The following is a 12,345-nucleotide window of genomic DNA, read 5'->3' on the forward strand; positions in this document are numbered from 1 at the left end:
TAATAGAGACAGTAGGTTCCAAGTGGCATTTTAATACTGCCCCTTATTTTGAACCAACCTCATCATGTCCTTCAGATATGCCACTACCATTTGGCTGGAATCCCTCTTCAGAGATCTGAGTCCAGGCTATGAAGCCACTGTCCTTTGCCAGAACCTCCTCTCTTAGGACCATTACTGATTAAGGCAATTACTCTCAATTACGGCTTGACTGCCACAATGTAGAAACAAAACTCCATCCACCCCCAACTAAAGTACTTATATAAACAAAGGTTCTCAGAGCTTACCTTTATAAAAATAAAATTAAGAATAATTAAGTATGACTCACACTTCATTGAATAAATATTGACTTGTTAATATATGGGGTAGTTTGGAAGAAGATAAAAGCTCTATCAACCTCACTAAGGATAATATTTCCAAAACAAATTTGGCCTATACTTATAATTTATAAAACTTAAATATTTTCATATTGCTCTTGTGAATGTATGATTATAGTTGTTATAATAAAACATTGTAACACTTGAAGGTTATTGTTATAATTTCTTGTATTATTACTGGCATGTAAGAGTTATCATAATGAGATATACAAACAAAAAATATACATGTGAGAAAATAGACCAACTTCAAAGAGACAAAGCAATAATTTCAAATTTCTGACAGGTAAGAAAAACTCGTTCATATACTTTTAAATGGGCAGTGGTGAGTTAGAAATTCTAGGGCATAGAGTTTCCAAAGGATATATTAAAAATTGTTATATAGAACTTTTATTTTTAAATGTCAAAATTTATAATGTACTGGAAATTACATTTTTTTCTACTCTTTAAACTTTTAATGACAATTCTCAGAGTCAATGTAAAGGGGAATATGAAAATTTTGAAAATTATTTTATGAAATAGCGAGTAAGATTTTTGAAGACCACTAGATTGAATTAGTTTGAGAGGAGAGAGGTATGTTAAAAGGGAAGAAAGAAGAGTACTCTAAAGTCATTGAAGAATGATCAGTTAATCCTTGAAGTGCTAGCTCAGGGACCTGATAGATGGATGAAGTTAAAAATCAGAGGGAATCTACCTAGAGTATGGATGTCACTTCATACCAGTCCAGCTTCATGGCAAATGAATGGACACTTGCATAGTGCTCATTCTCAGAATGGCCTTGTGCATTCCCTAGCACTCTGTTATCATCATGAAATTTTTGGTAATTTTACCTTTGAACTTGTGTTTTGTAAGTGAAGCCTAGGTTATAATGATGTATGAATGCACATGCTCACCATCATCGTTTGCTGCCTATCACCCACCACAGAACTCTGGTGGATTCACAGTGAGATGGAGTTCAAAAAAACACATAGAATAAAAAGAAGAAAAGAAAATGAGGAGACAAGAAAGAAAAAAATTAAGAGGTGAGAAGGGAGAATAAAGCATAAAATATACCAGATGTTTCATTTCCACTTCTTCTGGATAAGTCAAGGAAGATTCTCCTAATTCTTCCTCATGTTATCAATCCTCCTCATTCTCTCAAATGTGCATCACAGGCCAAATCCCTGGAGGAGGCCAATTTGATTTATACTCCTGAGCATCATAGGCAGAGTCAATAAATAAACTTGCTTATCAAGCTCATTGACCAGAGGAGGCTGGGACACAGAGCCGAGTTAAAGACATTCGCTGAGCCCAGGAAACAGAGAACAAAGAAAAGATCAGACATTTCAACCCAGATTACACATTCAGACCCCTCTGCTTCCTCTTACCACACCCACATGAACCTGCACTGAAACGCAGCTTTAACCTCCTTAAATAACACTGAGCAATCAGATACCCATCTCCTGCACAAGCTGTCTCCATCACCCTCTGTACACAGCCTCACACTCAGTATACCCACTCACAGAGCTCCAGCCTCAGTGGACTCCACTTGCAAGTGCATGTCTACCATACAGGTATGTTCTTCTTATCAGGCTACCCAACAACTGGGTTAAATGAAATAGCACAGAGTTAAATCATTGAAGTCTAGGTCAGAGAGGGGGACCTCAATGACAAGACCCTGAAACAATTTGGAAAGCATGCCCCCATTGTGGACCAGAGTGGCATTTCCTCAATATCCATATCCCATCGTTTCCTGAGGGGGGGAAAAATCCAACTCTGCTCTTATATTAGGTTTTCTGCTTCTCACATCCCAGATGGTCACAGAGTACTACTATTTTATAATTCCACTTGAAATCATCCTTAAAGGTCAAGAATAGGCTGATAAGAGAAGGGAAGGGAAGATGGTAGTGATATCAGCTCTCTGCCATCCACCATCCAAGCCTCTCTCCCCAGGTGTCAAGGCATGCATCAAGACCAAGCTTAAGACCAATTGATGTCATCAGTGAAAGTCTCTATGCAAATATGAGGACTCCCTAATTCTCATTTAGAATTCAGATAATGAATAAAGGAACCTTATGAACTGATATTAGACAAAATGCCTTGCTTGAAAGAGATAGGAATTAGATATTGGTAATATCATGGATATTTGGGTGTGGTAAAACTTGAAACTTGAATCAGGCCCCTTAATTTAAGCTCTGCAATGAACACGCTTTGTTATCTGGATGACATCAGTTCACTTCTCTGGACTCTGTCTTCCCACTGACTAGGGGTGCAAATGATTATCACACCCTATTTTAAAAATTTTTATATACATATATATATATATATTTAAGATTTTGTTTATTTATTCATGAGACACACAGAGAGAGAGGCAGAGACACAGTCTGAGGGAGAAGCAGGCTCCACTCAGGGAGCCCGATGTGGAACTCGATCCTAGATCTCCAGAATCACGCCCTGAGCCGAAGGCAGGAGCTAAACCACCGAGCCACCCAGGCTGCCCTGTATATTTTTTTTTATTGGAGTTCGATTTGCCAACATATAGCATAACACCCAGTGCTCATCCCGTCAAGTGCCCCCCTCAGTGCCCATCACCCAGTTACCCCATCCCCTCGCCCACCTCCCTTTCCACCCCCCCCCCCTTGTTCATTTCTCAGAGTTAAGAGTCTTTCATGTTCTGTCACCCTCTCTGGTTTTTCCCACTCATTTTCCCTCCTTTCCCCTTTACTCCCTTTCACTATTTTTTATGAGATAAAATGAATGAGACCATATAATGTTTGTCCTTCTCTGATTGACTTACTTCACTCAGCATAATACCCTCCAGGTCCATCCACGTTGAAGCAAATGGTAGGTATTACACTCTATTTTCTCTGGAAAGTTGTTGGTGATAAAGAGCTTGAAAAAAGGGAACAATTATTTGGGATATCGAAACTTTTTTCATGAATATTATTTATTTCTCAACCATAAGCTTTTGAAAGTGATAAACCATGTGATGCCATTTCCAATTTGGAGATGAAAAAAAAAAAAAGGCCCAAAGAGGTTGTGGGATTATTCCAATGCCACATAAGGAACAGATGGAAAAGAGAGAATGACTATAGAGGCATTGATTTTTCCAAATTAAGACAGGCCAAAGAAATGGAAGATTTGTTCAAAGTCACACATCAATTTTGTTAGAGAATCAGGACTAAATTCGAGTTTCTCAGAATCCCACACAGGTTTCTTTTAAGTAGAAAATGTGTTTACTAAAGGGAAATGTTTTTAAGTACTAGCTAGCCTTCCAGAGCAAAAACAGATTCCCTTTCCAGAATATCTTTACAGTAAGCAACCCCAGGATACTCTGTTTCTTCCCTTGAGCTGTCTCCGTCAGCACCTGGCATTCTCATCTAGCCTCAACATCCAGCCACCACACTGATGGACATGCAGCACCACTAGCTGGCTTTGCCAGAGTAGGGATTGCTGTCTCTCAATAGAATGATATATCTCTTTCTTTCTTCTATTGTACCCTGATAAGTACTCAAATAACTGTGGATACTCACTCATGTGCTATGTGAGCATATTCAGATGACTTAACTACTTTCTAGGCATTCCAGTTGAGGTACAAAATGAAGTTATGTAATTTTATATATATATATATATATATATATATATATATATATATATATATATATATGAAGATGCATTAGAAACACAGAAAATAAAGTGATTGCATTATTATATTATAAATTCCAAAAGTGAATGTTACATTCCATTGACTAGTAAACATTGAGTCTTGAGTGAACATTGATCAAAATGTCTAGGTCCAGCCAAAGGCATGGTTGGTGTGGAAGTTGCAATTGCATAAAGGCATAGTCTCAGATAATGGGATTGTGTAAAGTAGTAGAACAATGAAAAAAATAAAAGACCATTTTGGACCAGAAAAAAAGGGAAGCTTCTGGGAGAAAGGAAAACATTCACTGAAGCTTTGAAAACAGAGAAGGGGAAAATAAAGCCAGAAGACACCCTAGGCATGGAAAGAGGCAAGGAACATCCCTCCGAGTGAGTTGACTAAATGATGGGCAGGATGTATAGGCGGTAAGTTATGAAGGATCAGATTGGAAAGATGCTTCAATGGTTAGTTTGGTGCTCAGAATATAGAACTCAAAACATGATTGATGAGTACATGAATGAGCAGAATGAAAAAAAAGAGCAGACTATACTTGAGAGAGTCTTTAAGATTCTTGAGCGAGTTAGTGACAAATGTTTTTCTTGGTCTAAAAAAAAATTGTTTCACAGAAAGGTCATTTTATATTAATGAACCAAGGACCTGATGTTACAGGGCAGTCATACTATGATTCCATCACCTCTTGGATAGAACCTTTTACTTACCAAGCAGAATGTCAACCTCCAACCTCAGTGATGACAGTCTTCCAGCCATCATGTTCCTGACAGGAATCCCAGGGCTGGAGTGGGCTCACATCTGGATTGCCATCCCCTTCTGTGCCATGTATCTGGTAGCACTGGCTGGGAATGCTGCCCTCATCCTGGTCATTGTGACAGACAGTGCTCTTCATGCACCCATGTACCTCTTCCTGTGTCTTCTCTCATTCACTGACCTGGCTCTCAGCTCCACCACCGTGCCCAAAATGCTAGCCATTTTGTGGCTCCATGCTGGAGAAATTTCCTTTGGTGGATGCCTGGCCCAGATGTTTTGTGTCCATTCTATCTATGCTCTGGAGTCCTCAGTTCTTCTGGCCATGGCCTTTGATCGCTATGTAGCTATCTGCAACCCACTGAGATACACAACCATTCTTAATCATACTGTAATAGGCAAAATTGGCCTTGTTGGCCTCTTCCGCAGTGTGGCCATTGTCTCCCCATTTATCTTCTTGCTGAGGCGACTGCCTTACTGTGGTCACCATGTCATGGCACATACATACTGTGAGCACATGGGCATTGCTCGTCTGGCCTGTGGCAACATCACTGTCAATATTGTCTATGGGCTGACTGTGGCCCTGCTGGCCATGGGTCTGGATTCCATCCTCATTGCCATTTCCTATGGCTTTATCCTCCACGCTGTCTTCCGCCTTCCATCTCAAGATGCCAGGCACAAGGCTCTGAGTACCTGTGGCTCCCACCTCGGGGTCATCCTAGTCTTCTACATTCCTGCCTTCTTCTCCTTCCTCACCCATCGTTTTGGCCAGCACCGAGTTCCCAAGAATGTGCACATCTTTCTGGCGAACCTCTATGTGCTGGTGCCTCCTGTGCTCAATCCAATCATCTATGGAGCTAGGACCAAGGAGATTCAGAGTCGACTGCTGAGATTCCTGCACTTGGGGAAAAATTTAATGTGAAACTTGAGCACAGATTGATAATAAGGAAAATGAATGGGTATGGTCACTGTCATGATGCATTGACACGAATGGAGACCTCTGATATTACAGAAATGTGTTTACAGGCAAGGAAGCACTTGAAGGAAAGTGAATATCAGATGAATCAGAGGTATCAAAAATCACACTGAACATACCATATTCCTGAGGCTCCTGGAGTAACTCTGAAGAGCCCAGAGAGATGATAATATTTATTTTGCCATTAGGAGTAAGCAGGTGTTGGAGAAAATCTGAGTATGATAGTGCCAGTGCCAGCCCAGAGAGATGATAATATTTATTTTGCCATTAGGAGTAAGCAGGTGTTGGAGAAAATCTGAGGTATGATAGTGCCAGTGTAGAATGCACTTAATGTTTTTTTCTTTCATTGCAAATATTTCTATGACTTACTAAAGATCAAGTCAATTCCACATATGAAATGAATTTGGGCTTCATAGTGAGAATATTCTCTGTTAGTCCAAGTTAAAAAAAAATTAGGTAAATTTAATCTGATTTCCAATTCTTTGGATAGTGATGAAGAACACAAAGTCTAAAGTTAGAGTACCTGGGTTTGAACGCTGGTTCCTCTGCTTGTTAGTTTTATAGCCTTGATCATGGTACTCAACCTTCCTATGTCTTGGTCTGTCTAATTATCAAATGGATAATATTAATCTCTCTCTCTCTCTGTCTCTTTGTCTCTTTCTTTCTCTCTCTTTAAATATCTAATTCTTAATACTGTGGCAATGAATAAATAAGTTAATGAATGTAGAGAACTTAAGGTAGTAGCTAACATGCAAAATGATCAACAAATATGAGAATGTCAGGGGCCTGGATGGCTCAGTTTGTTAAATGTCAACCTTCGGCTCAGGTCATGATCCCAGAGTCCTGGGAACAGGTCCCACATCAGGCTTGCTGCTCTGAGGGGAGCATGCTTTTCCCTCTCCCTCTCCCTCTGTCACTCCCCCTGCTTGTACTTGTGCTCTTTCTGTCAAATAAATAAATAAAATATTAAAGAAACAAAAATATGAAAATGAAAATGTTATATAAACTCTGAAACTTATTATCCAACTCATAACTTTTAGGACTGTTTTTCCTGGTATCATTTCACAGGGTTGTTATGAAAACTATATAATATAGCATCTCTAAAATATTTAGATAGTGCTTGGGATATGAATGGTGCTTGTTGAAACTATATTTTCTCCTCTTTCTCCTCTGGTCTTCAGTTTTGAAATCCCTTTCCTTTTAGCCATAAAATTACCCCTTATTAAGGATTCAGGGAGGCCTGCTCAAAATCCAAATGCCTTTTTAAATAATCCTCCTTTGCCCTTGTAACCTCAGCTCTAAAATACACAAATAAGTCCCCAGTTGCTGCTCCCAATGATTCAAAATGTAGCTATAATCTCCATTTTAAATTAAGAGCCTGTGACTCAGAGAGACTAATAGTCTTAAGGTTATGCAACTATATAGACTGTATCTCATGAATTATCCAGTATGAGATATGTGTGGGGATGCTCAACCCGCACAAACAGCAACAAAAGTGAAGTCCCTTTGTCTGTTGAGGTCATAAATGGTAAAGAGACTCAGTAGTGTAATGATTTCAGGAACATAGAAAAATATATAAAAAGAGCTGAGGGTGAGAATGGGTAAGGGAACCTGTTCTGCTCCTGAAATGCAGCAAAATTCTTTGTGGGCCTTAAGCTTACTCCCCTAAGATGCTGGTTGAATTTGATCAAAATGTCCCCCTCACAGGACAATTGCTTACCATTCACACTACTAATTACCTGCCATGAACCTCACATCTTTCCTGAAATAAAGTGGGGGTCAGTAACCTAGGAAGTTAGTATCAAGGGCAGGGCCAGGATTTAGGACTCTGGACTCCCATGGTAATATTTAAAATGCACCTAGGGTCACCTGGGTGGCTCAGTTGGTTGGGTGGCTTGTTTCTGCCCACGTCATGATTCCAGGCTCCTGAACTGAGCCCCACGTCAGGCTCCCTGCTCAGTGGGGAGTCTGCTTCTCCCTCTGCCCCTCCTCCTGTTCATGCGTGCCCCCCCCCCACTATCTCTCTGTCTCTCTCAAATAAATAAATAAAATCTTTTTTTAAAAAAATAAAAAAAATAATGCACCCAGCTGTGGACTAGATTTGCAGGACCATACAGTGCTAAGGGATTTGATGTACTGGTAAGGAAATTCAGGTGCATGAGTGGGCAAATGATGTACCTGATATTAGGCCACAAGTCCAGTGGTTTGCAGCGTAGTGCTCCCTCATCTCAGGCACAAAGTCATCAATCATCCATCATAACTCTTGGGCTAGGGCCCTTGGGTGGCTCAGCAGTTAAGTATTTGCCGTTGGGTCAGGGCATGATCCCAGAGTCCCACATTGGGCTCTGTGCATGGAGCCTGCTTCTCCCTCTGCCTATGTCTCTGCCTCTCTCTGTGTGTCTCTCATGAATAAATAAAATCTTTAAAAAATAACTCTTGGGCTATCCTCCTCTTCTAGCTATATGTGTGGCCTGAGAGGAGCTCTCAGGAGAAAGGTCAAAGGGGGTAGATTGGAGACTAGAAGAGAAGGAGGGGTGCAGCATCGCACAGCTGCTAACACCTTGGTGCAGGAGTCTAGCTGCCACCTATGCTCTGGATTGATACTCTGTGGATACAGCACAGGGAGGTTCCTCCCCATGGCTTCCCTTTACTGACCAAAATCCAAGTTGCACATACCATAGATAACAGATGAAGGATTCTGCATCTCTGGCAGCAAGCTCCACTCCCTAAAGTTCTGGTTTTGGCTCTTTTTATCATCCTGACACTAAAATGCAATAGTTTCTAGAAGGAGAGAGTGATTTGTAGAAGTCAGTAAGGCTTCTAGAAGACTGGAGGTAGCAGGGTTCAGTCCCCAGGAAGACTATTAACATTATTGCCAAGATTTCCCACCTCACTCAGGTGTCTGGGTACTGGAGCCCACATGATAGAGGAAGCATACTTCTAGGAGCCTGCCCGTTATGCCCACTTCACCCCCAGACTCTCATTATTCCCTGGGACCCAATGTGCATCACTGATCTCAGAAATTCAGACCAAAATCCTGGTACCATGGGGAAATTAAGAGTAAACTGTGTATCAGGATCATTGTTGGGACATGTAGTCCCAAAGATATTTTATCCATAGTCCCTGACTGCCATAACCTTCATTTCTAGGTTCATGCAGTGTCACAAAACAACTGAGTCACAGTGTATAGCTCAGAGATGTTATCCTACCCAGCCACCAGAAGCATGAGATTTTTTTGTTTTTCAAGCTAGGGTCAGTTGACCCCTGGATCTGGCTCTGAATCTGCACTCCTTGATTTCCCCCAAAATAACACTTCCAATATGGTCCGTGCCTCTCTTTCATCAGGTGGTATCCTGTTGCATGGTTTCATACAGCCCCTGGTGCTCTGGGTCACACTTCATGTGCCTACACTGTGAATCACCTCTATGATAGGAGAGTTTACAGAAGAGAATGGGTGGATTAGGAAAGTATTGGGGACTTTCATTAAGACACAGGGACTCCAGAACTTAGAGTAGGAATGGGAGCCAGGAAAGATGCTGAGCTCTATCTAGCCATGCTGAGCCAGAGTTTCCTCTGTGACACCCAAGAAAAGGCTGGTAGGCTATGGAAAGTACAAATAGATTTAGAGATGAAAGAACCATGAACACAGAAGTAAGAGCCACAGCCATGGACATGATCAAACTCTCTGAAAGATGAATAAAGAATCCATGTAGCATACTCTCAGGAAAGATCACTCTATAAAAAATGGATGAGAAAATAGATTCAATAAAGCAGCTTATAGAAAGATGGGTCAGTATATCTTCTGTACAAAAGAAAAAAATGGGAAGATGAGTAATGAGAGAATTTTGAGAAACTTCCATACCATCCTGGGGAGTGACTGCAGAGGACGGGGAGATGTAGCCAACTTTGGAGGAATTCAAAGAAAATTCTTTTCTCTTTGGAGAAAAGAGAGAGAAGTTGGATGGCTGGTGGGACAGTTGAGTCAACCATTTTACAATGTAAAGGCAAGAAGTCTACCCAGGAGGAGAGGATGGGGCTTCAGAAGTGGTCAGAGTTCACTTCACAAAGCAAGATCCTGCCAGGCCGGTAGGAGAGAAAGAGCCTGAGATGAGAGGGAAGTTGGACAGGCTTTCCATAATATGGAGAGACTGGGCCTGAAGATGGAGACATTTGGTGAAAGAGAGAGTGGCTTCCTGGGGGAAAAAAGCCAGAATTCCTTCAGAGTAATTTTGAAGTTGGAACAGAGGTGGCTTGTGATGATAAGGGCAATGTTGGTGGGGACCTAGGTTGCTCAAAACACTCAGGACTACCCCAAACTCATGTTCAAATTTGGAAAACACTGAGATTAAGGGTATGAGAATAGGTGCAGCCTGGATCCAAGACCCTATAACATTATCAATATCTCCCCCAAACAACATTCTTTTTGCCCACATACCCCCAAATTGGACATCACACGTGAGATCCAAGCAATCTTTTTAATGAGGAACAGGCTTGGGCAGTGAGTGAGGAGGGCTGTTCAAGTGTGCACATGATCTGAGTAAGAGGAGTTCAAAATATGCTATTTCCCCTCCCCTCCCCTTCCCCTTTCCCTTCCTTTCCCTCCCTCTCCATGAGGTGGTACACTGTAGGCATCAGTTGGTGGGACCTGGGCCTCTGATTGCCCCAGTAGCCTCTCAATGGCAACCTGAATGTCTCCTCCCGTGGCCATGAGGGTCTGTAGATTGGCATCATGGTTAGCAAAACCCATGGCCTTCAGATGCTCCAGTTCTTGCTGGAAGCAGCCTTCAGGGAGGGAGAATGAGGATAGTGAGGATTGTGTGGACTGAGAACAGGCATTGGCTAGTGCATGGAGAAGCTGAAGAACAGCCCAGGTGGGCTGCACAGAGCCTGCTCTCTGACCCTGCCCTCCACCCCTAGTCTCAGGGGGTTCTCTAGTTCCCCTACCTGGGCCCCACAAACAAGGTCCCAGCCCAGGCACCTCCTTGGACAGTATCTGCAGGCCCTTTTCTATCTGTATCAAGGCCTGCAGTGCTCGAGGGTTGGTCAGGATGGGAAGTAGTGGCAGATGGTGTTGTAGGGGGCTTCCACTTGCCAACTGGTGTAGCAGAGCTGGATTCTGCTGTAGGACATGCAAGGCTTTACGCAAGGCAGAGGGCGAGGGTCTCAGCTGACTGGTTAAAGTGGCTTTCCCTATGGGCTGCTGGCTCTCCTGGGAGAGAAGATTGTGGCCTGAGTTTATATCTGGCATTCTAGGCCCACATCCTGAATGGGTCTGATTTGAGACCACGCTCCTGGCCTGGGTCGCTTGTCCTGCCCTGACCTTCTGGGTCAATGGCCTGGCAGGTGCTGAGGCTGTGGGGATGGTGGTAGTAGTGTCAGTACTGCTGTGAGCATTGGCCTCCTCTTTGCAAAGCTCTGAAGCTGGGTTTTGGCCTTTGGAGGCAACCAGGGGGGCCAGAGTGAAGAGCATGAACTGCTGGATATCAGAGCAGACTGGACGCATAGCATTGTCACCACCTGGCACTGCCGTCAATGCCTCTAGATCCTGTTTATTTGCCTGCAGGAGCTCTTGTTGCCGGGCTGGGTTCTGCAAGGTTTCCAGAGCCTTAAGAGTTGGCTCAGGTTTCTGAGGATTCTGCCTTGAGGATTCGGGAGCTTGTCTGGACTTGGCTGGTTTCTCATTGACCAGGCCTTGAATCACAGGGTTTTCCAAGAACTGCACCACTGACTCGGGTGCAGCATTTAGGAGTTGAGCCAGCTGGCCAAGAAAGTCAGTCAGCTCAGGTGAGCTCTGGGCCAGCCGGCCCAGCCTGGCCAGCATCCCAGCACTCTCCGAGGTGGAGGGTTCAGAGTGATGCGTGCAGTGGTCAGTAGGGCCTGGAAGAGTTCCAGGACCAGGCAGAGTTCCTTTCAGACGGGTTCTCACCACTAAGTTGACCGTAGTGCCATCAAAGATGCCGCGCTGGCTCAGTATGTCTTGGTCTCGGAGGATCTTTCCAGTGAAGATGAGCACCAATCGGTCAGTGTCATAGTGAAGGCGTTTGGAGATCTCTTTCTTAAAGTGGTGGACACTGCTATTTTCTGCCAGCATAAATTCTTGGCAGTCCTGTGGGGTCTTGACTGACACTCTGATGATGCGTGATGTCAGCTCCCTACCAGACACCAGTTGGCTGTCCCTTGCTTCTTCCCTAGCCTGAGCCATATTATCTCAAGAGCAGGATGCAGGAGCCCCTGAGGACCTGTAGAAGCCCAGGTATGGCACTAAGCACACCTGGGTGCAGGGACCAGTAGGTGTTTAGGGATGTCCACTCACCCACGGCCTCTGGACACCTCTTCCTAATGTAGCCTTGAGGTCACCTGGCTCCCATAGGGGTGTCAGCTATCCTTCATCAGGGCCAGCCTTAGGGGATATGTCAGTGATGTCAGTGATGAGGTCACAGTTGAGAAGGAGACTTGAATGGGGGAAGGGCAGAGGTCTCTTCTACCTGTCTGAGGTTGGCTCTCTTTACAATTTGACTTAAATAGCAAAAGAAAAAAAAATTAAATGTTTCTGTCTAGAAAGCCTGTTTTGCACCAGGCTATTTCACTGTTGAAAATCATACCACCTAAGATTG

The 12,345-nt window shown here is 43.2% G+C and overlaps 2 protein-coding genes across 2 annotated transcripts; one reads left to right on the forward strand and one right to left on the reverse strand.

Annotated features, from left to right (window-relative positions):
• The first annotated feature begins 4,711 nt into the window (after positions 1-4,711).
• On the forward strand, positions 4,712-5,677 carry LOC121476543 (olfactory receptor 52D1). Its single transcript, XM_041730635.1, has one exon. The coding sequence runs from the start codon at positions 4,721-4,723 to the stop codon at positions 5,675-5,677; it is 957 nt and encodes a 318-aa protein (XP_041586569.1). The 5' UTR covers positions 4,712-4,720.
• Positions 5,678-8,378: 2,701 nt separating this feature from the next.
• LOC121476123 (ubiquilin-1-like) lies at positions 8,379-11,933 on the reverse strand. Its single transcript, XM_041729865.1, has 2 exons — positions 10,353-11,933; positions 8,379-8,495 (listed from the first exon to the last, which is right to left on the reverse strand). Exons 1-2 carry the CDS (start codon positions 11,931-11,933, stop codon positions 8,379-8,381), a joined length of 1,698 nt encoding a protein of 565 aa, XP_041585799.1.
• Positions 11,934-12,345: the final 412 nt, after the last annotated feature.

Source organism: Vulpes lagopus, chromosome 15, assembly GCF_018345385.1.
Source record: "Vulpes lagopus strain Blue_001 chromosome 15, ASM1834538v1, whole genome shotgun sequence".
Taxonomy (NCBI): Eukaryota; Metazoa; Chordata; class Mammalia; order Carnivora; family Canidae; genus Vulpes; species Vulpes lagopus.